The sequence below is a fragment of the Penicillium pulvis genome (assembly GCF_028828015.1).
Source record: "Penicillium pulvis strain IBT 33274 chromosome Unknown contig_5_segment0_segment0, whole genome shotgun sequence".
NCBI lineage: Eukaryota > Fungi > Ascomycota > Eurotiomycetes > Eurotiales > Aspergillaceae > Penicillium > Penicillium pulvis.
In genome coordinates this window covers 872,881-896,983 of record NW_026643078.1, presented here as the reverse complement: position 1 = coordinate 896,983, position 24,103 = coordinate 872,881, and the positions used below count along the sequence as shown (strand labels likewise).

The following is a 24,103-nucleotide window of genomic DNA, read 5'->3' as shown; positions in this document are numbered from 1 at the left end:
GTACTGTCGGGTTGGCAGCGGAGTCAGCCCCAGTCTTTGCCGTCCAAGCCAATTTCATCACCGGTGGTCTCATCCTTACCATTGCCGGGCAGCATAGTGTCATGGACCTGACTGGGCAAGACAGTGTTATTAGCTGGATGTCAAAAGCCTGCCATGGAACTCAGTTCACTGAAAAGAAAGTCTCCATTGGGAACATGGATCGAACCAAAAAAACTTCCGCTGCTGGGTGACAACTACACCCCCGGTCCTGTGCTAGACGAACAGATGATCAAGGATTCTCCCGGAAATATGACTGAAAAATCGGCTCTGCCACCTGCAGATTCAACATGAGTTATGTGAACTTCTCGCTAATCGCACTAGAAACTCTTAAATATCTGGCAATAAACTCAAGGACCCTGCCGTCAAGGAGAAATGGCTGTTGCAATTTGCCATCGTGATGAAGATTGGAGCAATTGGGGGCCGATGAGGAACCTGGAATATATGCTACATATATTGGATAGCTAAGCTCATGTCAACAAGAGATCATAGATCTAAATAGAGAATCCATGGATACTGGGTTGTGGATGCCAAGTGGATGTGACTCGGCTGATCCCCGCCCTGACTCCGCATTCCGTCATGCCTCCGCATTTGGAACTCAGCTCCTCCCTTGAGTTTCACACTGCACAGCTATTCTCCCCCTCTTTGTCACACTTAACGCGTATCAGGAAATAAATCATTAAATTAAAAAAAACTTACCGTCAACATGGGTGGAGAAGCTCATGTCACCCCCATCCTGGCTACCAAGACCCTCCCAGTACTATCCGAGCGCCCGGTCGGTCAGCGCATCACGAAGATCTACACCGACCGACTGAAGCAGTTCACAGAAAAAGGCCAATATGCAGGTCAAAATCTCGTCTCCAAATTCTTTGAAGCAACCAACTCCGACGAAGACCATGTCAAGCTATCAGTGTATTCGGTCCCCAACCTGGAACGGCCGACGTTCGAAGAAGCAACGTCCCACGAATTCACACCTACGCATGTCGGAGAATCATTCGGACCCAGCTGGTCTACGCATTGGTTTCGCATCAAATTGACCGTCCCTGAGGATATGCGACAAAAAGAACGACTCGAGTTTCACTGGGACGCTCACAATGAGGGACTAGTATGGACAGAGGACGGTCATCCATTGCAAGGTCTTACCGGTGGCGGCGAACGAATCGAATGGATTATCCCTGATGCATGGCGCGATGGAAAGGAACACACATTTTACATCGAAATGGCTTGCAATGGCATGTTCGGAAATGCTCCCGGGGGCGACTCGATCCAACCGCCGAAGCCGGACAAGTCGTACCAACTCACGACAGCACGAATTACCGCTGTGAATCTGGCCGCACGCGCACTCTTTTACGATTTCTGGATTATCGGTGATGCTGCTCGCGAGTTCCCTGGTGACTCTTGGGAGGCACATGAGGCGAATGTGGTCGGAAATGCTATCATCGATGCTTTCACTGCAGGCAATGGAAGCCAAGAGTCCATCCTTGAGGGCAGAAAAATCGCTCAAAAGTATCTTGGTGACAAGGTGGATTCTTCGGATGTCTATAAGGCAGACACGAATCCATTTGTGTTTGCCATTGGCCATTGCCACATTGATACTTGCTGGCTGTGGCCCTGGGCAGAGACTAAGCGGAAGGTCGCGCGCTCCTGGTCGAACCAATGCGATTTGATGGATAGGTACCCAGAGCACCGATTCACTTGCTCACAGGCTCAGCAATTCAAGTGGCTTCAGCAATACTATCCGTCAGTGTTTGATCGTGTGAAGCGGTGGGTGCGAAAAGGCCACTTCCAGCCAATTGGTGGTAGTTGGGTCGAGCATGATACCAATATGCCAAGTGGAGAGTCTTTGGTCAGACAGTTCCTCTACGGTCAAAGATTCTTCGAGAGTCATTTTGGCAAGCGATGCTCGACTTTCTGGTTGCCAGATACGTTTGGTTACTCCACTCAAATCCCCCAGATTTGCCGCCTCGCCGGAATGAGTCGCTTTTTTACTCAGAAGTTAAGTTGGAATAACATCAACACTTTCCCTCACACCACTTTCCAGTGGGTTTCGTTGGACGGTAGCCAAGTGCTGTGCCACATGGCTCCTGCAGAGACATATACTGCTGAAGCTCACTTTGGTGATCTTAAGCGCAGTGTCACACAGCATAAATCATTGGATGCCGACAAGTCTTCCTTGCTAGTCTTTGGCAAAGGAGATGGTGGCGGTGGGCCCACCTTTGAACACCTTGAGAAGCTTCGTCGCTGTCGTGGCCTTAGTGACAAGATCGGTACTCTTCCCCGAGTCAAGATGGGCGAGTCAGTTGACGACTTCTTTGACAAGCTGGAAGCAGCCGCTGCAGGTGATACCCAGTTTGCCACATGGTATGGTGAGCTCTACTTCGAGCTCCACCGAGGTACATACACTACCCAGGCCAACAATAAGCGCAACAATAGAAAGTCCGAGTTTTTGCTTCGAGAGATCGAGCTTTTGGCTACATTGGCTACCATTCGTGGCAATGATGAGGATTACCGGTACCCAAAGAAGGAGATTGATGGGATGTGGGAGAACACTCTTCTTTGCCAATTTCATGACTGTCTGCCCGGTAGCTCAATCGAGATGTGCTATGATGACTCCGACAAACTCTATGCTGAGGTTTTTAAAACTGGGACCAAATTGCGCCAGGATGCTCTGGCGGCCTTGGGAATCACTAGTACCCTACGAAATGAAGCCCTAGCGGCTATCAACACCTTGCCTTGGTCTCGGTCGGAAGTGGTCAAGATCCCTGAGTCTATTAACACGGCTTCTGGTTCTAAGTACGCACTTATCGACGGTAAGATGGGTGTGGTGTCATGCCAAGACGTTAATTTCCAGACCACCAGCTCGGTGACCATAGCAGAAACTCAACCTGGAGTTTTCCGTCTTGATAACGGCAAGCTCAGGGTTGATGTCCAAGATGGAGTCATTACTTCATTGTTTGATGTCGAGGCCCAAAGGCAAATCATCGCAAAAGGCGGCAAGGCTGGTCAACTAGTGATCTTTGATGACAAGCCTCTGTATTGGCAAGCTTGGGATGTCGAGGTCTTCCACCTAGAATCACGAAAGGAGCTTCCTCGAGGCAAGACTGTCATTGCAGAGAACGATCCCCACCGAGTAAGCTTGGTGACGGAGACCAAGATCAGTGATAAGAGCTGGATCAGAACCACCATCAGTTTGTCGGCCTCGGTATCCTCCGAGCCCTCATATATTGAATTTGAAAGCGAGGTTGAGTGGCGGGAGACCATGAAGTTCCTCAAGGTTGAGTTCCCCGTTGATATTACCAACACTGAAGCCTCCTATGAGACTCAATATGGTATCATTCGTCGCCCGACCCACTACAACACAAGGTACGCAACCCCCCGGATAATGATTTGATCACTTCGATACTAACATACCATAGCTGGGACATGGCCAAGTTCGAAGTCTGCTGCCACAAATGGGCAGATCTTTCTGAGAACGGATACGGTGTTTCGGTTCTCAATGACTCGAAGTACGGGTTCGCAACATGCGGCAACCTCATGCGTCTCTCGCTACTCCGTGCTCCCAAGGCTCCAGACGCCCATGCAGATATGGGCCGCCATCGCATCCGCTACGCCATCCTTCCACACGCTGGTCCGCTCGACGAGCGTACCATTCGTGCCGGTTACAACTTCAACCAGCCGCTTGTTGTTGAGAAGGTCAGTTCCCATGCGGTAAACCACGTTGACTTCAGTGGCGTTTCGATCGAGGGCGCACCTTCCGTGATCTTGGATGCCTTCAAGCGAGGTGAAGATGATGAGGATGTTTCCACTGGGGAGATCGCTGCTCGTAGTGGAAGGAGTGTCATTATTCGTGTTTATGAGTCGCTTGGTGGTAAAGCTCTTGGAGCTATCAAGAGTACTTTCCCTGTCAAGCGAGTCTGGAAATGCAATGTCCTCGAGGACGATGAGGAAGAAATGGATTTCGTGCAGATGGTTGATAGCGTTGAGGTGGGCTTTACGCTACGGGCATTCGAGATCGCTACTTTCCGATTGCAGCTGTGATGGCTAGGCATTGATGCCTGTTCCTTTTACTGCTGATTGGACTCGCTGACATAATTTGCTATGAATCTCTGCCAAGTTTCAAGTCAATGATCTGACAATCAATATCTGGTATTCAAAACACTGTAGTCTTAATCGGTCGTGATGTACATGATGCGCAATAGAAGCGACCTTTTTGCCCTGCGCCATAGGCTCTCTTCGCCCATTTGAACGATCGCAGATTAACGCCTCCCAAACTCCATACCTAAAAAAATTCAAACAATAGCGACCTTCGACACGGAGATCAAATTCTAGTCCCGTCCGTAGCTAATCTTCAACCGCTTGACGGGCGGTTTGTCTTCATCAGACAGATCATCCGTCTGGTTTTTCCCCTTGGTATTCTTCGACCCACCACCGGATTTCTTCTTATTCTTCGAAGAGACTGATGCGTTCTTCGCAGACGCTGACGCATCGCCTCCGTTGCTCTTCATTGAAGGTGCGTTGCCACCAGCTATGGAAGTAGGCGTAGCCGCGTGCGACGGTGTAGTTTGTGCGGAAGAAGGGCCAGGCGAGTCCTATATAAGAAAGTCATTAGCGGTTGATACATCAGAATTGTAGCCATTAAGTCCTCGGATCTTCTACATACCATCATGTAGCTTGCAGAACTCCTTGAGAAAACCCGATCTGAATCTGTGACTTGCGCTTTACGACGCCCGCCAACGCCTGATCCAAGACTCAGACCCGAAGCGCCGAGACTTGATGCATTAGCCGATCCTTTGATGTAATTGTCGAAGCCCTTGATAATGTTGCCGGCGGTCGTCTCCTCGAGATAGGATTGTTCAAAGCGGAAAATTTGGTCTTCGAGTGCGGCCTGTGGAGATTGGAGGAATCAGTTCATGAACGAGCTTTCTCTCATGACCAAAGAAGAGCAGGCCGAGAAGTTCCGTATCCTTCTGTGCTGTCTTTTGAGAGCTATTGCAAAGCTCGCAGCCACTAAAGGAACGATGCAAGAATGACGCGCTGCTGGAGGTTCGACACTCACCATGCTCCTGTCCATCAATCGCTTCTTGGACAATGTGTCCCTGAGCTCCCGGCGCAACTTCTCGTAGTATGGTAATCCGCGACTCGCGGCATTCTGGTCATTAGGCGCATTTGGAGCCCCTGCTGTTGCGCCGCCTGCTGGCGTCGCAGGCGCGGCGGTCGCGGGTGCTGCTGTCGGGGCGGAGGCAGTGTCCGCCATAATGGTGTGGGAGGCAGATTAAATAGCAGTCGCTAAGAAGTTATTCACCAGCGCGTAGCATACAAGCGAAAAAAAGCGGAAGCTGGCTCGAGACGGGGAACGGCGACCAATGCGGGATTGGATTGGATTGGAGAGTTGAGGCGGTTCGGACCCGAGAGCTTATCGGTGGTGTTTGCCTTGTTTGCATCTGTGATGGTATCACCTCACGTCCCGCATTATGTTTACTTTCGATTACGCAGTCAGACGTGTGCTACTCGAGTAGAGGACTTTCTTGCTCCTTCGTCTTTGAATTTTGTTGTTTGATTTATCCGATAATATCTAGTACTCATCATGGATCACTCGATGCATATGGATCATGGTATGCCAGGTATGGATCACGGCCATGGCGATATGGATATGGGTGGCCAGTGCAACATGAACGTACGTGATTGACTATCTACTTTTCTTATAACATGGGTTCTAACTAAGCCTTCGCTCTGCTAGATGGTCTTCACATGGTCTTCCGAGAACCTTTGCATCATCTTCCGCTGGTGGCGCATCACAGGCCCGATCTCCTTCCTTCTTTCGCTCGTCCTTATCGTCCTCCTCACAGCGGGTTACGAAGGGGTACGCCAAATTACTCGCAAATATGAGATTGCACATGCACGACGCTTAAATGCCTTTACGGCAGTGTCGTCCACAGGAGGTAGGTTTTCAGTTGCGAGCCCAAACATACACACTTTGTTGTTGTCTACTGGACTATATGGCGTTGGCATCGGTGGTTGAGATTGAGGTTGAGATTGCGTGTTTGATTATAATTAAAACCCTTACCACTCCTGCTTGAGCGAGCTCTCATTGATGTCTTGCTCTTCAGATGGTGGTATCACCAACCCATCCCTCGCCAACGTCGTCTCCGAGAATGCGGGTCTTCCTATCAATAACGACGAACGCTCACCACTGCTTGTAGGAAGGGATAATAGGGCTGCCGTCGTGCGCCAGGGGAAGTTAACTATGGCTGCGTTGTATGCCATTCAGGTTTTCTATAGCTTCTTCATCATGTGAGTTGTCCCCTTGTTCTGGCTTTTCTTATGGCTACTGATTCCTTTTTGCTGTTGCAGGCTTCTTTTCATGACATACAATGGCGCAGTTATGATTGCTGTTGCTGTCGGTGCCTTTGTAGGATATCTCGCTTTCGCTGAAGGTACCCCTGCTGCCAAGTCGGTTGCTTGTCACTAAGGACTGGGCTTATCTCAGTGCTGAAGATGCGTGGCGGAGACTTGAACCATTGAGCATGACTTCGTAATTTTGTATTGCATCTGCTATGAAGGAGTTGAGTATCTCGTTGATATATTGTTGTTATCGTGGGACTGTGTCCTCTCCGGCTCAGTATAATTGCTTCATGGGACTTCAACATCACTCCCATCATCTCCAAATCCAAAGCTGAATCCACCAGCATCTTGTTCTTCTGCATCTTGTGTCTTGCCATGGACAATATCGTCCCACTTGCGCTTCTTCCCTTCTGCTTTCCTCTGCAGCTCTTCTTGAGCCTGTTGTAAGAGTTCCGGGTGTGCGTCTTGCATACCATCAATAAACTTTTGGTATGGATTTTGAACTGTCTTCTTGAACCCGGAGACTTGGTCGGATTTGTTGGATAGGAAATCCAGCGCAGCACAGAGATGTGCCCGGGGCATGAAATTTTGGGTAATGGCGACCGACGGTTCAAGATTCACAACCAAATGCCACCATCCAGACGGCACATGTAAAATCTCGCCTTCGCCGCAAATTCCCTCCATGCAGCCTGCCGTCCGTCGCGCCTCAGCGTGGAAAGTCAATAGCCATTCGGCGATACTGAGCGGTGAGGTAACCTCGCTCTGGTCATCCGAGACGAAAACTCCTGGTGGGGAATTCTGCTTATCGCCAGACGGGAACATAATCCAATACTTGGGCCCCCTGAGCACAGCATTCCAAGCACTGGTGGCGTTCGGGTCTTTATGGAATTTACTGCCCGACCGCTCTGGTCCCACGATCAACCACCGTCGATCCGGACGTTCATCCCCCAGCACCGAGAAAAAGTCTTCAGCGAAGCACGATGGCGGCCAGTAGGCTGCATCAGGGGTCTCACTGGGCGGACCAACTGCTAGTCCCATCTTGGAGACGAAGTTCCGATCGAATAGATACAGCGGACTTTCGTCCACATTGTCGGCCATGTAATCGCCGTATGTACGGAGGACCCAGTCAACTGCTTCTGCGCGGAACTTCTCCTGTCCGTATTTTGAAAGCAGATGACCAACCGTCCAGTTCTTGTAGACTGGCCAGTCTTTGATGGGCTCGGTCAGAATGAATGGGCGGTCAGCCCATTTTTCGTGGAACTCTTCCGGTGACAAGTCGGGTAGACGTGGAATTTGATTGCGCTTAGGGATCTTAGTGACATATGAATCCATAACGATGTGCGCGCAGTTGAAAGGTCGGTATAGAACATCCGAGTAGAGGTTAGAACAATCCACTACGGGGACTTTGCTGGCAGGCAGATTCAAATATGTTGATCGCCATGTTCCTCGCCATGTAAATGATTCAGGAGAACAGCTATTAGTGTCATTAGCCTTGGGTTTGTTGATTTGTTAAATATTCACCGGGCTCTGTTGCCTCAGTGGATCTTGGCAAAAATCAGCCAAGATATATAGATCAAAAGATCTACACTGTTCACCAGAGGCTGTGAGTTAGCTCAAACTTACCGAATGAACAGAGACTTCCACAGCTCCTCTGCACGGGTGAATGCGTAAAAAGCTTTACATGTCCTTCCAAATGCCAGTAGACTGGCCCCATCCAGGCATTCCAACAGCATCAGGATCAATTCGTCGGGTAGGAGTTGCCATGTGCCGATTGCCGAGCGAAGGTTCGATGTGGCTAATAGTGCATTGCCACTGGGCTTGACGCCTAGCGGATGGCTGGGAATAACCTCAACGCCCAGATCCTCATCTTGGGGTAGTGGATAACTCGGCAACGTTGTGATGTCAGGCATGGTCCACGGGGATCACTTTAGGGCTTCAAGATTTTTTTTTCTGCCCGTCCGAGCGCTCCTTCAACAACCCAATAGTAAGAGCGACTATAGAGCCCAACCGGGAAGCCCGACAATAAATGTAAGCTAGGAATTAAAGAAGTAAAGAAAAACGAATCAAGGGAAGACGTAGCGCCACGCGGCAGAACAAGGAAAAATCAGGAACAATACAATAGAAAGTAACCTTGGAACGATCACCAGCGTTGTACTCGCTTGGAGTAAAGCGGGAGGCCCCACATTGGGCAAGCGGTGAGGGTGTCCCGACCGTGGGTGAAAAAAAAAAAAGCGTCGCAGCAAATGGGCAGATCCGCTGGTCGATTTTTTCACTTCCTTTTTCTTCCCACTTCAGTCTTTACGACTTTCACTTTCCACCACCCATACAACTTTTACCTCTAGTATCCTGTCAACTCTTCTATTTGAAGAGTTCAGATACTAGCTTCTACAAAACTCGCGAACTACCCCACAGGGCACGTTCGCTAAAAGTCTCTCACCCCACCATCCAGATCACAGCAACACGCTTGTGATCACCACCTCAACAACCACCCAATATGTCGAACGATAAGGGTTTGGAGGATCTTCCCGAGGGTATGTGACGCTTCTATCCTCATATTCCTTTTTTGAAAGTTCGCCGATTCTCTTTTGGGGTTTTCACTCTCTGGAAGAGTTTGAGGTGGCGACGAGACGATGAAGAAAGGGACGACAAGACTAACTCGGCTTTCACCCAACAGGAATGATCGAGTCCAACTACGATGAGATCACCGACTCCTTCGATGCTATGGACCTCAAGCCTGAGCTGCTCCGCGGTATGTGATGAAATTTCCGACTTTTTGGCCCTTCCCTCGTGGGCGGCGGGACACGAAGAAAATTTACTGACGGGCCCCATTTCAGGTATCTACGCCTACGGTTTCGAGCGCCCCTCTGCTATCCAGCAGCGCGCCATCATGCCCATCATCAAGGGTGAGTTTTCCTCCGTTCAAAATATTATTTTTGCGATATCAGTCTAATTCCCCGCAGGTAACGATGTTATCGCTCAGGCTCAGTCCGGTACCGGAAAGACCGCCACCTTCTCTATCTCCGCCCTGCAGAAGATCGACCCCGAGATCAAGGGTTGCCAGGCTCTGATCCTCGCCCCTACCCGTGAGTTGGCCCAGCAGATCCAGAAGGTCGTTGTTGCCATTGGTGACTTCATGAACCTCACCTGCCACGCCTGTATCGGTGGTACCCCCGTCCGTGAGGATATGACCGCTCTCCGTGACGGTCCCCAGGTCGTTGTCGGTACCCCCGGTCGTGTCCACGACATGATCCAGCGCCGTGTTCTCAACACCTCCACCATGAAGCTCTTCATTCTCGACGAGGCCGATGAGATGCTGTCCCGTGGTTTCACTGAGCAGATCTACGACATCTTCCAGCTCCTTCCCCAGTCCACCCAGGTCAACCTGCTGTCCGCTACCATGCCCCAGGATGTCCTTGAGGTCACCACCAAGTTCATGCGTGACCCCATCCGTATCCTCGTCAAGAAGCAGGAGCTTACCCTTGAGGGTATTAAGCAGTTCTACATCGCTGTTGAGAAGGAGGACTGGAAGCTCGACACCCTGTCCGATCTCTACGAGACCGTCACCATCACCCAGGCCGTTATCTTCTGCAACACCCGCCGAAAGGTCGACTGGCTCACCGACAAGCTCACTGCCCGTGACTTCACCGTCTCCGCCATGCACGGTGACATGGAGCAGGGCCAGCGTGATGTTATCATGAAGGAGTTCCGTTCCGGTTCCTCCCGTGTCCTGATCGCCACTGACCTTTTGGCCCGTGGTATCGATGTCCAGCAGGTTTCCCTGGTCATCAACTACGATCTCCCCGCCAACCGTGAGAACTACATTCACCGTATCGGTCGTGGTGGTCGTTTCGGTCGTAAGGGTGTTGCCATCAACTTCGTCACCGCTGACGATGTTCGCATGCTCCGCGAGATCGAGCAGTTCTACAGCACCCAGGTTGAGGAGATGCCCATGAACGTTGCTGACCTCATCTAAACACCTTAACTCTTCCCCTTGATGTCTTGATGCGGATTATGATCGCAGAACCTGCGTAAAAAGTGGCTTTCTGTGTTTGAAACATTCCCGCTGCGCGGTGGCTCGATGGATTGGCTGGAGCCTATCTATATGAAGACTTGATGGACGCGGGCCGCCATCGGCGCCACTGCTATGGTTTCCTATGTCCCCTGCAATTAACGGAGATGTGATATGCTCGTACTTTTTTTGCTATCACGGCTTTCTTATTTTTTCCGCATTCTTCCTCCGTTTTCCCCTGTATCTAGCTCGCTCAGGTTGGTTAAGAATGTCTCTACTACCGTACTTAATCAATAGATCGGGCCAAAATGTGACTTGTTTCCTACGGATAATTTTCAAGTAATACTACACTGAGTCTGTGACTGTAACATATTCTATCTGACCAAGGTTGCGTCTTTCTTCCTCTTCATCAACCGTTTGTCGTTCTCATCTCATTCATTCACTGCAATTCTGGATTGATCTCTAATTAACTACCCCCAAAGCTCCTTCTCCAATCTTTCATCTCCTCACTTTCCCGAATGCATCTCTTTGGACACGTCCCTACTCACCTCACTAACTCTCACAGATTCACGCTGAACTACGATAATGGAGGCCACTCCACCTTCTGAACGTGATTCTCGTCTGAAACCTGTCCATCTCCTCTGGAATTACGAACTTCGCCGCACAAACCAAATCTTGACCGAGCGCCTCCTTCAGACAAAAAGAACAGTCAACGAAGCCGAAGAGGTCAACGACTATCTATGTGAAAGTTTGAAAGACCTCATCGGCATAATGAGCTCGCTCATGACAGCCAACATGAATTCAGCTGAAGATGACCAGTCTCTTGAGCTACGCAAGCTCCAACGCCAGTTCAAACGCACCCTGAAGGCAGTGAATAAATACACAAAGGCCACTGATGAAAAGAGCGACGCAATGATCAACTGCATTAGTGCAATCGGTCTTCTTCTGGGGCAGCTCAAAGAAAGGGCAGCTGCAAACAAAACGCGAGAGACCAGAATCAAAACTGAACCCCAAGAAAATACTACCATGACTGACGCAGCTCAATACCAGCAAACTACACGTCAATCTGCATCCACACACCCATTCGTCAAACAAGAGGAACAAGAAGAAGCTCTCACCAATGCCGAGATTGAAGCCAACTTGAAATCACGAATGAAACAGAATGGTCGTCCCCTTGAACTCTACTTTGAAGGAGCAAAACTATACCGTATTCGAATGCGTGCAATCCGGCCAAACAACGACATTGACCACATTGGCCCCTTCCTTGCTGGTCTGGATAACAACCTCTACCGTCGTCGTATTGTTCACTGGCTGAGACAGGAGACGTATGATTGGCCGTGGCTTGAGCATATCGTTCTTTGCATCCTTTCCGAGGAGGAATATTTCGCGAAGCAGGATTATGCGCTTGCGCACCAGTCTGAGGATGGGTCGGTCCTGTTACCGGATGGAACGAGACAGCATCGGTTTGTTATTCTTCAGCCTATAACCGCGGAGGACTTGACTGATTCCGAGGTGGAGGAGGAGGAGGAGGAGTGCGGGAATAATAGCCATGAAGCCTCGGGGCTTCGATGAGACTGGGTCTTTTTGCGGTATTATTGCACGGAGGGGGAGCTTCAGGCACGTTTGGGATATTCGTATCGGGTGCCTTTTTTGAAATATCCTTGATTCATATTTTATCATTTAGGAATCATTGAAGCGGATCAGGGAAAAATTAGGTTTGATCATCACATTTCGGTGTTTGAAGTGCAGCGAATTGTAGGATAATCTAGACCAAGTCGCCATGCGGGCTGTCATATACTCAAAGCCATTTGGCTCGAGACCACAGACAGACTGTCCATCCCTAAGTCGCATAGGTCCGACACCAACCATAAAACCGGCATTGTTTAACTCACTCTGCGATCACCTATCGAAAACCCGGGCCTCTGCCTCGAGGAGACGGCTATTTTTCTTTGGGATGAGTTTCGCGTGACGATCACGACCTCTTAACATCAAAAGAGCCCCTATCGCTAAAGATTGGTCTAGAAAAAAGGCCCGGCAGCAGCAAAGGAGCGTTATGCCATTTTACAGGAACTTTGTATCCACAGTTTGTTGGGATTTCAGTCGCATTTTTTACTTTATGTGGATCCATCGGGATTTGACAAGAGGGTTCCTAGTCACCATTTAGACGTGGCCCCCTTGCAGGTATCACAATCCCATGATGACCTGTGATATCAAATATAGAGGATCTCGAAAACAGACGACCCCCAGATACATACTTTCTCTTCTAGCGGCCTCCCATTACGATCGCGCTACGATGTAATTAGGCGGAGGAAGGCGCTTCTGTGGCGCGTGCAGTGGTATGGTTGGTCTCACAGTCGTTAGACCCGGCGACCTCTCTAGTGGGTCTCAGGGGAAGAAAGCGTGTGTGTCTAAGGAGGTTACAGTATCTGTTTTCAAATCCTTTGTACTATCTGTGTATGCGCAGGATGTGATCGTTCTCTCGCATGTATTCCGAGTTTCCACAAATGCTGTTGTGTCTGAATTTTTAGCTTAGCTACTTTAGCACTCGAAGATGGCAAAGATAGCCCAAACATTATTTTGTTATATTTTCATCAAGCTGGCCAACTGGCCGTGGATACTCAGATGAAGTCCCTGGTATAACATGGAGACTTTGAATAAGACTGTCTATCGGCTCGACTTTTATTGGATTCGTACACACCGTCATTCATAGATTATCCCTACGTCGCCCCAAACAAGCTCCCAACTTATCTTACTACGATCTAATTTGCGCATGAATGTTCGATCAGATGATCTGACTGGTTGCACCGGTCCTTTATCTCGTGCGCTCTTCTGAAAGAGGGGTTAGAAAGTTTTATGAGCGATTGAATGTGAGTGAGTGTCATTGCAGTTGATCTCCCACAAGGATTGTCGGCGACCAGCGTTATCCGTACAGACTCGAATAAGGTTCTGAGCTGGCTTTGCATACATATGCGAATGAGGTCGACCTATCAGTGAAGATCTTTCATACGCAAAATATGCACAGTGACGTCAGCCTACCTCAAGCTCAGCCGAACGAGCCGAACTTGATACATAATTGCTCTGACGAAAAGAAAACAGTAGTTAGTTTTGGTAACAGAATGATCTATTCCGACATATTGCAGCGTAATAGCATTACTTATGCTATCATATCTACACCGTGCTTTAATTTTGGCAGTTAATGAAGTGTGGAACGTAAATTTGTTGTTTCTACTTTCATACTACAGCCACTAGCGAAATCAGCTTGCTCCCTACAGACTGCTTTTGTTTTCTCGGGACTCACTGCCAAGGTCTTAGCGTAGAACTTTAATTGACCCATTGTAAATTGAGGGCCGTTAGGTAATGAGAGGTGTATGGTATAACCATCGAAACCGAGAATAGTGACAGCATATTTTCCCCCATTTTGGTAAAGATTGGCTGCTTTGAACGTGCGCGGTGCAAAATCGAACCGGCCGGCGCAACATCGAACCGACCGGCGCAACATTGAGCCGAATGGCACAAGATACGAGCCGTCAAGAATGTACTATGATTGCTGTATTTTTTGATAGGACTCGCATGAAATGTACTTTATTTTTTAATACTTTCCAAGATAATTGAATCGATCCTAGCCTAACGTTTGCATCATGCCTACCTTTAACTTCAACCCCGACAAAGACATCCCTGACCTCGCCGGCAAGTCCATCTTCATCACAGGTGGTCAGTATATCCCTCATCTCAAATCAACCTTGAGAACGCAGAACACGGCTATTGTTATCTCAACTCATATCATATCTAACTATATGCAGGAACCAATGGCTTGGGCGCACAATCTGCAGTCCACCTCGCTAAACACAACCCAGCCCACATCTATATTAGCGGACGCAATTCGAACGCCGCCGAGAAAGTCATTCAGCAGATCCGTGACAGCGGCTCCAACACTGAGACCACATTCATCGAATGTGACCTCGCATCACTCGCATCGGTAAAAAAGGCTGCCGAAGAGTTTGTGTCCAGCGCACCCCAACTCGACATCCTAATGTGCAATGCCGGAATCATGGCCAAGCCGCCCGCTCTCACAACAGATGGATATGAGCTGCAATTCGGTACAAATCACTTGGGTCACGCACTTCTCATTAAAAAGCTGCTTCCGCTCCTAGAGAAACGATCCAGCGAAGGTGGCGATGCCCGCATCGTCAGCCTCACATCTCAAGGCTTCATGCTCCACCCCAAGGGCGGAATCGTCTTCGACGAACTCAAAACCGTCCAGGACAATTTCTGGGCCATTGGTTCATGGCGCCGGTATGGACAGAGCAAGCTCGCCAATCTCCTCTATGCGCGCGAGCTATCCCGTCGCTATCCCGGAATCACGTCCGTTGCAGTTCATCCCGGCGTGGTTGCGACCGATTTGGTAGGCGGCCAGACGATTTTTCGAAAGGCTTTCATCCACGCTTCGCAGTTTGGAAACATCCTCAAGCCCGAAGAGGGTGCTTTAAACCAGGTTTGGGCTGCTACGGCCGCCCGTGAGAAAATTGAGAATGGGTCCTACTACCAACCTATTGGGAAATTGTCACAGGAGTCGCTGGCTACGACAGCTAAAGATGATTCGTTGGCGAAGCGATTGTGGGAATGGACTGAGGAGGAGTTGAAGGGTTATTGAGATGCTACATGGTCTGAACAGTGGTTGTTGTGGTGGCAGGGGCGTGGCTTTGGGGACAAACATTTAAGGCGGGCGACTTGGGCTCCAGTGCCTATATCTCTGGACGTAAGTCCACAGCTTTCGGTCCTGTCGAGCTTTCATACAGCCAACTGGCGTCTGAGACAGGACTGTCCATTTTCCCGTTGCATCGGAGGCCTTAAATGCCATATTAGAACCCTCAGAGTCAGACTTTGTATTATATGTGTAAAATGCTCATTTTGTTATACATGTGCTATTGCATGCGCAGTACGTGATCCAAAACTTGTAAAGGCTTATCACGCAGTTGGTTCATGAATTCCCTCCAATCGATGATCTTAACTTGCTCTCTTCTCGTCGGTAGAAAATCGAGATAAACGGCGCTGTTTTGTGTGCTCCATCATTTTCTTCGCAAATGGGGATCGTTCGCGAATATCAAAAGCCACATGACGATGAGCTCGGTGAGTAGCATGTAAGTGAATGCGATTTTTGACTTCCTATCTTAATGACCATAGCTTGTCACAATCTCATTTTATTAAGGCATTCTATCTCTGTATTAAATCTAGCATATCAAAGTTTCAGCAAACTCTAGATTGCTTTGATCAATGCCGGGACCTGTACTGTAACCAATTAACCCTCGGAAACAATTTCCCAGCATTTTGTCTAGTGGCGACTGTCACATTAGCCAACGGAACTGCTCCGCGGCGCACCTACCCTCAAATTCTTGGACGCGAGGATGATATCGACCTTTTTGACTCGTACTACTAGTTTCAGTGGTCTTAATATCCTATCCTTTTAACATCTATCTTCTGGATCAAAATGTAGGAAAAAGGAACAGCTTCACACTCTCTCAGTATACCCAGAGTCGGGAACAAGCAGCGGCAGGAAAGCGGATTGCGGACACCGTCCATACAAACGAGGTGAATACCAATGATTGCAGAGAGAATAGCCTACTGGTTTATCAAGATTAGCAATCCCCAAGTGGGAGCCACTCAATTAGAAGCAATCCATCTTTCTCTCCCAACGCATACAGCCAGCACCAGCCTGGCCTCCATGGTTATGAGATAAGAGAAACTTTGCATAAATATACGAGGAGATATGTTGGGATGGTCATGCTACTAATTGTGATCGGCTATTTGACCCGAACAGAAGCTCGAAATTCGAAGAACCAAGAATACCAGTGAAAGCGATTGGACCCACAAATCTAGTCAATCGTGATAGAAAGGATGTAGCGAAATTCGGCGGATTTTAGGTGCCACACTCATAGGTGATGCCCGCAAAACACGGTGATTGAGATCATATTTGCACTGCAACGCGGCGATAAGAAGGCATCGAAGAGAGACAAAGCGCGGCTTCGAATTTTTTCAGCTGTATTCATTATGTGACATGGAGGTTCGAAAGTATGCAGGGGTAAAGTCTCGAGATTGAGAAAGGCTTATGCTTCTTTCCTGTAGTGAATCATTTTGCAATGTTCTTGGTATTCAAGTGGATACTATAGATCATGGGATACTTGCTTTGTTAATTTCATTCATACCGTGCCAATACTCTTAACCGATTTTCCAGATCTCGGTTCCTTTTTTTCCCTCCCTTTCCGGGGCTTTCTTTCATATTATCTCTTTGACTCTGGACCGGCTGTGGGAAAAGAGCTTTTAATAATTTAAGAAACAACAAGTTTCCCTTTCATCCAGAGAATTTTTAATATGGCTCTTTGACTGCGATCTGCCTCTGTTGACATATTTCTTTCACAGCCTTGCAAATTCTCTATTTAGGGATTCTGCGCCAACACTGGGCGTGTTGAGATTGAAAGAAAAGAGGTTCTGTCCAAAGGCAATAGCCTGGTTTCTGCGATGTCGAGATCATCAACGAATCTCTCCACGCAATGGCTTGGTCGGTTGAACCATCTTTGTTGCGACGGGCCTTCATTCTGATCCTAGGGAAGAAAGGTCTATAAGTTTGGTGTGGCCCTCTGCAAACTCTTTGGTGATCGTACCTTTATCTCAGTGACCAAATACTATCGAAGCAACTAGGCCATAGCATTTCCGCGAAGATGACCGACGACGAATCGACAAAAAGTCCGGCTGTTCCCTCAAAGAGGAAGGGAAATGCACCAGCAAGACCCGGCAAGAGGACGAAGAAGGGCGAAGCGGACAAGGAATATGAAAGGATTGCATATGGAAGCGTCAAAGACCCAACACCTCGTAGAAGGCTTAATGTCAAACGTTTGGACCTTGATTGGACTTATGTGGGAGGAGAATTGGCACCGCTGGTGGAGGGGCAGGATACGGTTCCAGAGAAGCCTGCAAAGAAGAGATGGCAGCATCATGGCCCTGAGCCACTCACGGACTATAACTTGGTGCCTGATGACTGGAGCGCATATGATGATGATTTAGACGCCGAGTATGTTATTCCTTTACCTGAATTTAGTGGACTAAAGACCATCTATTGACAGCGTACAGGGACCTGGAAGGTCAGATCGAGCGATGCAAGGAGAGAATCACAGATAACATTTTGCCACACATTTTTGAGGCACGCTTGCAGGGGCTGGAACTCGAACTGGACAGACGGGTGTAAGCGAGGTTTCTAAGTGATACAAATCTACATGTTCCCTGGCTAATATTTTACAGTAAGACAGCTGAGAGGGAAGCCGAAGGTCTCAGTTGGGATGTTATCAAGCGGATACAGCATCTTAGATTGATTGGTAAATCGCTTTACAGTCAGCGGGACCCTCAAGAGAAACTAGTCACGATCATGGCTCTTTTGGATGCATATAATACCAAAAAGCTCGAGTGGACCCCTGGACTCATCACGTATTGGCAGAAAGGGCGGCAGCTATGTCAACCAAGACCATTTGATTGGGATGAATACGAAGCAGTACAACGTGAAAATGGTGATATCTGGAGTTTCTGGGTGGAAGGGGTAAATAATTTCTTTTCTCTGCTCTCATCCATCCACGTAGACACTACTGATACTGTTGACTTTAGCTCATGACACCCGGACCTGCGCCACAGTATCTTTCAGTGACGAGCCAAAGACAACCGGCTAATCCATATTTCAACACGGTAAGAGTCCAGTTCATCCTCTATCAATCTCCCATTTACTTCCATCTTTCTGAGTATCTTTCAACATCTAGATCAGGTTGGCTGTCCGTATACCAGGTTTGCAAGCATGGGCAGAGCTCGATTTCTTGTGGGATACTGGAGCATGCATGATGAACATATATCAAAGTGATCTTAACACTATTATGGGAGCCAATGCTGGTGACCTGCTTGGTACTGTTCCGGGCCGTTGGAACGCGGTTCCCAGCATTGGCTCAATTATCATGGCCGGCGTAGGAGGAATTCTTGCTCCAGCAGTATCAGTAGTCGAATTGGAAATAACCTTGCTAGACGCGAACCGCCAACGGATCATTCCATGGACGAGAGTGCAGGCTAGCGTGAATTCTGGCGTCTATAAACCGGGCGGTACGGATCATCGGCTTGATGGACCGTGGCTGCGGTCTCTTTTATTCATCGGCTCTGCGCCAGACAACAATCTCAGTCGCCAGGTGATTTTTTCAACATGCAAAAGTATGGCATTACCAGCACTCAACGTGGCCAGAGTTCCTCGAGTAGGCATGGCCTACGGTGCGGGCTTCTTTGCCCCACCTGTGGTTCCGGTGCAGCTGATTGCGACACCCGGGGTGGCTGGAGTTCCTCCGGTCGCCCCTGCAGCTCCAGCAGCCATGCTTATGCCACTTCCAGCTGCCTTGCCTCCTGGGCCTCTTGTTCCTGTACCTGAGCCAATGCCTGTAGGTGTGCCGGCTTCCTTAACCCCACTTTGGGGACCTGGGCCTGCAGGGCCGTATATTCCTCCTCCTGGTGTTCCTATGCCTGCTGTCCCGGCAGGCATATATCCAGTTGGGGGTCCGCCTGCGCCTTGAGCTCCTGTACCAGGGGTCTCTGGAGCCTCACCTTGCGTTCCCCTCATGAGGTAGAGGGAGCAGAAGCCTAGGAAGTAGACCTATTTCGAAAACCCACAACCTGTTTCATACAATCTTTGCGATCATGTCTTCTTACAGTTGCAGATGCAGTTTTCCGAGTCCCTATTTGGTTACTTCATTATCAGATTCCATTCTTTCATCTTTGCTTCTCATACATTCCATCATGTAGGAACTGTCCTTTCCAATGGTGTTATTCCTAGTCAATGCCCCTTTTTGAAATTTGGCATGATTCTCGTAAGTAAATCAGCTTTATATTTCCTTGAATGCAAAGTGTAGTTAGCACCCACGACTTGTTTCCTTCAATGTTGAGCATAGAGCCACCCGCTAGGTAAGTAAGCGACCACAAAACGTTCAATCTGTGAAAGTGGGATATGTTAATTGGTGATCATGATAGAAAATGTACTACAACATTTGGTTATATTTGGTATTTAGAGCTTAAAGTAGCCAAATTGGGAATTAAGTGTAGTAGCAGAATGATGATTTGTAGAAGGGAGGTCTGTAGGCTAAGGGAGAAAAGGAGAGGAAAGGCAGGGCAACTCTTTGAAATTTTTATCCCTATTACCGAGCGTTTAGCTGTCATACCAGCAATTAGAACATAAGGGGAATGAGGAAAAAGAAGTTCCTACCCTGACGCATGCTGTCCAAAACAAATATACTTAAATTATCATCAGGCTGTTAAAGGAGGGATCGCTCGACGGCACCACTCTATAAGATGTGGCCAATTTGACCATGGCAAACTCACACCGACAGCGACCACAACTATTTGGTGGAATAGAATATCGTGAAGACAGCCGGGAAAGAATTAGCGTTAGAGAGGTGTAGAACTTTGTTTTTGGAAGTGCATTATTCAATACTACTATGTATCTCGGACTGCCATATATGCTATACCGACGTACCGGCGTGCCAGCGTATTGAAATAAAGCGCCCTAATATAAACCAGCAGTATGTAAGAATATCTCGTCAGTCAATACGTAGTGAAAGGGGTTCCTCAATATATTGCTTATGTGCCCTTGCTTTTCTTTCCTGATGGATGGCCGGTTGATGTAATAGTGACCAGTATACAGGGCAACCCCGCGAAGCAGTTAGAAAATCAAAGGTCTTTGACCAACGTACAATTATAACATAAATGAGCTAACAATTCTCCCACTCTAGTTAGTCATGACTAGTCTGTCATCTGATTGGCTATGTCGTTTTTGCGAATGGGAGATCAAATCATCATCTTCCCGTCCCTGGATGAAAAGTGCGCGCGCAAGTAAGTACCGCAATGGAATAGTGCTTCATACACCAACTAAGATTTCAATACAGTATCTTTATTGAATGGCCAGGCTCACCTATCGGATGTCGACCTTTCGGACGATAGGTGGAAATACATCAATGGTCCAGCTTCCAAAGGTTCACAGGTTGCACATTTGATTCATAGCAGTTGCTGGGAAGTCTTCACATGCCACTTCAACGATGACCATCTCGATCTAAACAAGCTGTTTGAGATCATCAGTAATATGCCACCGGCTTATACGCGCCTCTATAAACGTGAGTGATGCCATCATTCTGTTAAAGTGGATTTATACTTAGGGTTGCATTAGATAATGGGCCGTGGCATCCCTTTACCACAGGTTTCACCTATATGGGTGCGCCTTTACCCAGATGCGCCAGACAAGTGGTCATTGTTGATTCGAACGCCGTCATACATGCGAACCCCACCGATCCATTTTCCTCTTTGCCCGCAGAAATCATGAAAGAAATAGCGAAATGCACTGATATGGTGGATTATCTCAATCTTCGGCTTGCCTCACGAGTCATGGCAACTTTGTTCCACACCCAGAGCTTCTGGCGCCACAGATTCAACATTCACATGGAAAGAGGGTTTTTGAACTCTCTTGTGGAGGAGGATAGAAGCAAGGGCTACTCGAGCAAGGAAGATTGGCATAAAATATACTACAAAACCCAACCCACCAGAATGTTGAGGTATAATGGTCGGAGCTCTTGCCAGCGTATTCTAGCTAAATACTGGTTCTGGCTGAGGATAAGCTGGGTCAGCGAAACTTATTTGAAGAGGAAAATATCACATACACCTCTGTCTGAAGAAGAACAGAAAGTTGTCACTGATGCTTGTTGGCATACAGCGAATCGACGACTTGCGGCAGGGCCAAGGGATTGGATCCCCAAACAACCTCTGGAATGTCCAACTACGGAGTATGTCATCCTTCCTAAGGCCTATTCTCAGATTGGGTTCTGGGTTTTTCAAACTCCAAATAGAGCTTTCATTGCCGGCATGGAATTCATCACCGACAGTAATGCACCGAACAAATGTTTCGGATACCAGATTCCTGGCAAAAAGTGTATCATTGATATCGGATCACGGGAGCAGTTGCGCGGATTTGAAATTTCCATTGGTCGAGAAGGAATTCATGCCATTCGAGTATGTACCTCAGGAGTCAAATCCACTTCAAAGAAAACCTTGGAACACCATTCGTCAGGATGGGTTGGGTCGCCAGAAGAGCCAGACAAATACGGACAATTGTCAGAAACTTGCAGTCTGGTTTCAAATAAGGAGATTTCTGCTATTCAAGCAGGACTTGACGTAAGTTAGAACTGATTCTGGATGGACGTTTGGTATAATTGCTAATATGCAGTTCATAGGACTGCAAGTTGGTTTCGCTGGCAATTGGAACTTGCTTGCAAATTTCAGCTGAGACGACGAAGTGACACTGAGTGTGTACTTGCTTCATATATTAAAACTTCAACTGGCCTTACTAATTGCTTCCAACGTGGACTATTCCTGATTGTTTCCAATATGGCTCGCTAAAAAGTTGCTATATACCGAGAGAATTGAACAAATATGCAAAGAAAGCAGAGGAGACCTCAAAACTGTCAGAATATCTTACATTGAACACTCATCTTGCTATTCAAGCCTGCGCGCCTCCATGCAGTATTCCACGGCTGTCACATTAGAATGGACAAAAGAAATAGTTCCATTTCAGCAACAGGCTGTGTCCCTTACATCTACAATTGAATGACCCTCGAAGCTCTAGGAACGTAGTGTATGGCGGCTATAGTCTCAGTAGGTATGGTGTTGAATTCTTGAACTAAAGAGCCGCGATCATGCTATACCCTCAAACCTCCTCAAATTTTCGACCAAAGGCACAACAATTTCTTGATACATCTCGCCCTGCATCTTTTCATCATCCATCGTCGATGATTTAGTGCCAGGCCAAAAAAGGCATTTATCAACAACAGTGGCATAGTCGAGTCCACTCTGCATTTCCACCTTAGTCAAGACGCGAGCAGCTGTTTTAAGATCTGCATATGACTTTATCGCATCGTTGTCTTCTGATATCTGTAAGGACTTGATTGTTTGACATAATGACAGCTCTACCAGGACAAGACCAAGAGGGAAAAGTATTTCACTTCTGATCAGCGCATTGCTGTGTTTATCTCGGCAGATATTCATATTCGCCATACCGACTTCGCTCTTCATATCCCATAGAATGAATGGGCAGTCGAGGTCGTTCGACGGTTCTGTGCAGACTTTGATATCGCGAGCTCTCCAGTGGTTTCTCAGCCAACTCCCATGAACCTCCAGAACACTGCATGCGAGGCTAGCAGCCAATCGAAGACGGTGTCTTTGACTGAACAAAAAACCATTGGTCGATCGGAGGCTCGTCGCTCCAAATGATTTTAAGATTACCTCTTCGAGTGATTGAGAATTGAAATTCTGAGCAATGCTCCGCACACGATACAAGTCGTGTCTGTGGCTCTCGTCTGGGAGATAACCAAGAAGAACGGCACATTGTTTTGGATTCGATGTCGAGGACAGGGCGAAGCATATATCCGCGATTTCAGGCACCGGGAAACTGCCCTCAGATGGAGTCGAACCATGATCATCCTCTCGGCCTTTATCGACGGCAAATTTGACTCTAGCTTCCTTTCTAAAGAGAGAGCTGTCTTGTAACTGACGTGGAGGAGTTGGTGGGCTTTCAATATTCGACTCCAAATATCTTGACTCGGCTTCGATCTCGAAATTTTGAATACAAGGTTGAAGATCGGTAGCTATCTCCGAAGTGATTATCATGCGGAATCTGGGATATGATGAGCTTTTGCTTGCCCTTTCCGGCTCTGGAAGCCATGGTGAGCTCAGCAGAAAACCAACATGATGGTTGTCTTTGCAAGTTCTCTTCTAACAATTGCCATGAATGATTGAGCGATGCAGACTAAGTGCTGATCTTCGGTTTTTCCTATGCTTCAGCAATGGACCCTTGACTCTGTTTTGCTTCTTCATCATAATTCGGCGGTCTGATTGTTCTGACAGATCCTTCAAAAAGCTGTTGGCCATGCGAATTCGATTCAATAGGTCAGCGTATATGCTTTTTGAAAAGATTTCCTTGAACTTCTTCAGCTCTTTTTTGAAAGTAGACCGGTTGCTAGAAGATGGCTTCAAGCAAGGGGATGGTGTATCAGCAAATTTAAGTCATGACAGATGTCGGTTTAACTCACTGTTGGAGGCGGGTTTTTATTCCATCCCAATTTGCGGTTCAAATCGTCCAATATCTCCGAAAGTCTCATCACAGTCATAGTGAATGCGGCGTAATCTCTTCCCAGCTTTACTTGAAGACTTTTTTGTACGTCTGGGTTCGTCCAGAGATTCACCAGGTGGTCGTTCACAGGCCCTTCGATGCCATCTTCATATTCGACTGCACCATCGAGTGACCACTCCAGCGTGTTGACAAGAATTGCCTTCTGGATTTCAAGCTCGGAGAGGTACCCATCGAGCTCCCTTCGATGGTCCTTTGCGCGGAAGCTCTTCAGAGTCTGAAGACCCTGCACGTAGTTGTCAAGTTGGTTTAAAAGTAGCGGAAGGATGGCAAGAGCAAGACCAACTCCTTCCATTTTGTTCTTGCTACGAAGAAGGCTGCCTTTTGGCCAGTCTCAAACTGCAAGGCGTGAGTCAGGCCTGAGACTGCCGGGGGGTGAGGTTTGTCTATGTACCTGTTTCAACCCCGCCTCAGCCTCATCTACCCCGCCTGTCAGATGGCGAGCCATCGGCAGTTTCGCATGCCAGAGCAGATATTAG

The 24,103-nt window shown here is 48.0% G+C and overlaps 10 protein-coding genes across 10 annotated transcripts; 7 read left to right on the top strand and 3 right to left on the bottom strand.

Annotated features, from left to right (window-relative positions):
- Positions 1-742: 742 nt before the first annotated feature.
- Positions 743-4,074, top strand: ams1 (alpha-mannosidase; the record flags this gene model as incomplete). The annotated part of the gene is made up of 2 exons (XM_057066444.1): positions 743-3,399; positions 3,453-4,074. 2 exons carry the CDS (start codon positions 743-745, stop codon positions 4,072-4,074), a joined length of 3,279 nt encoding a protein of 1,092 aa, XP_056920125.1.
- Positions 4,075-4,361: 287 nt separating this feature from the next.
- On the bottom strand, positions 4,362-5,290 carry N7503_006896 (chromatin modification-related protein EAF6/MEAF6; the record flags this gene model as incomplete). The annotated part of the gene is made up of 3 exons (XM_057066443.1): positions 4,362-4,625; positions 4,697-4,921; positions 5,093-5,290. 3 exons carry the CDS (start codon positions 5,288-5,290, stop codon positions 4,362-4,364), a joined length of 687 nt encoding a protein of 228 aa, XP_056920124.1.
- Positions 5,291-5,620: 330 nt separating this feature from the next.
- N7503_006895 (low-affinity Cu transporter) lies at positions 5,621-6,505 on the top strand (the record flags this gene model as incomplete). The annotated part of the gene is made up of 4 exons (XM_057066442.1): positions 5,621-5,710; positions 5,774-5,975; positions 6,144-6,327; positions 6,388-6,505. 4 exons carry the CDS (start codon positions 5,621-5,623, stop codon positions 6,503-6,505), a joined length of 594 nt encoding a protein of 197 aa, XP_056920123.1.
- A 161-nt stretch (positions 6,506-6,666) lies between these two features.
- Positions 6,667-8,288, bottom strand: N7503_006894 (putative F-box and JmjC domain protein; the record flags this gene model as incomplete). Its single annotated transcript, XM_057066441.1, has 2 exons — positions 6,667-7,852; positions 8,002-8,288. The coding sequence occupies 2 exons, from the start codon at positions 8,286-8,288 to the stop codon at positions 6,667-6,669; spliced, it is 1,473 nt and encodes a 490-aa protein (XP_056920122.1).
- Positions 8,289-8,637: 349 nt separating this feature from the next.
- Positions 8,638-10,719, top strand: tif1 (putative eukaryotic translation initiation factor 4). Its single transcript, XM_057066440.1, has 4 exons — positions 8,638-8,909; positions 9,053-9,127; positions 9,213-9,281; positions 9,339-10,719. Exons 1-4 carry the CDS (start codon positions 8,873-8,875, stop codon positions 10,349-10,351), a joined length of 1,194 nt encoding a protein of 397 aa, XP_056920121.1. The 5' UTR covers positions 8,638-8,872; the 3' UTR covers positions 10,352-10,719.
- Positions 10,720-10,972: 253 nt separating this feature from the next.
- Positions 10,973-11,959, top strand: N7503_006892 (uncharacterized protein; the record flags this gene model as incomplete). Its single annotated transcript, XM_057066439.1, has 1 exon — positions 10,973-11,959. One exon carries the CDS (start codon positions 10,973-10,975, stop codon positions 11,957-11,959), a length of 987 nt encoding a protein of 328 aa, XP_056920120.1.
- A 2,066-nt stretch (positions 11,960-14,025) lies between these two features.
- Positions 14,026-15,038, top strand: N7503_006891 (oxidoreductase, short-chain dehydrogenase/reductase family; the record flags this gene model as incomplete). Its single annotated transcript, XM_057066438.1, has 2 exons — positions 14,026-14,098; positions 14,188-15,038. The coding sequence occupies 2 exons, from the start codon at positions 14,026-14,028 to the stop codon at positions 15,036-15,038; spliced, it is 924 nt and encodes a 307-aa protein (XP_056920119.1).
- A 2,062-nt stretch (positions 15,039-17,100) lies between these two features.
- Positions 17,101-18,972, top strand: N7503_006890 (uncharacterized protein; the record flags this gene model as incomplete). Its single annotated transcript, XM_057066437.1, has 4 exons — positions 17,101-17,450; positions 17,510-17,620; positions 17,678-17,969; positions 18,184-18,972. 4 exons carry the CDS (start codon positions 17,101-17,103, stop codon positions 18,970-18,972), a joined length of 1,542 nt encoding a protein of 513 aa, XP_056920118.1.
- A 2,332-nt stretch (positions 18,973-21,304) lies between these two features.
- On the top strand, positions 21,305-21,738 carry N7503_006889 (uncharacterized protein; the record flags this gene model as incomplete). Its single annotated transcript, XM_057066436.1, has 2 exons — positions 21,305-21,613; positions 21,673-21,738. The coding sequence occupies 2 exons, from the start codon at positions 21,305-21,307 to the stop codon at positions 21,736-21,738; spliced, it is 375 nt and encodes a 124-aa protein (XP_056920117.1).
- Positions 21,739-22,132: 394 nt separating this feature from the next.
- Positions 22,133-23,919, bottom strand: N7503_006888 (uncharacterized protein; the record flags this gene model as incomplete). The annotated part of the gene is made up of 3 exons (XM_057066435.1): positions 22,133-23,193; positions 23,215-23,464; positions 23,527-23,919. 3 exons carry the CDS (start codon positions 23,917-23,919, stop codon positions 22,133-22,135), a joined length of 1,704 nt encoding a protein of 567 aa, XP_056920116.1.
- Positions 23,920-24,103: the final 184 nt, after the last annotated feature.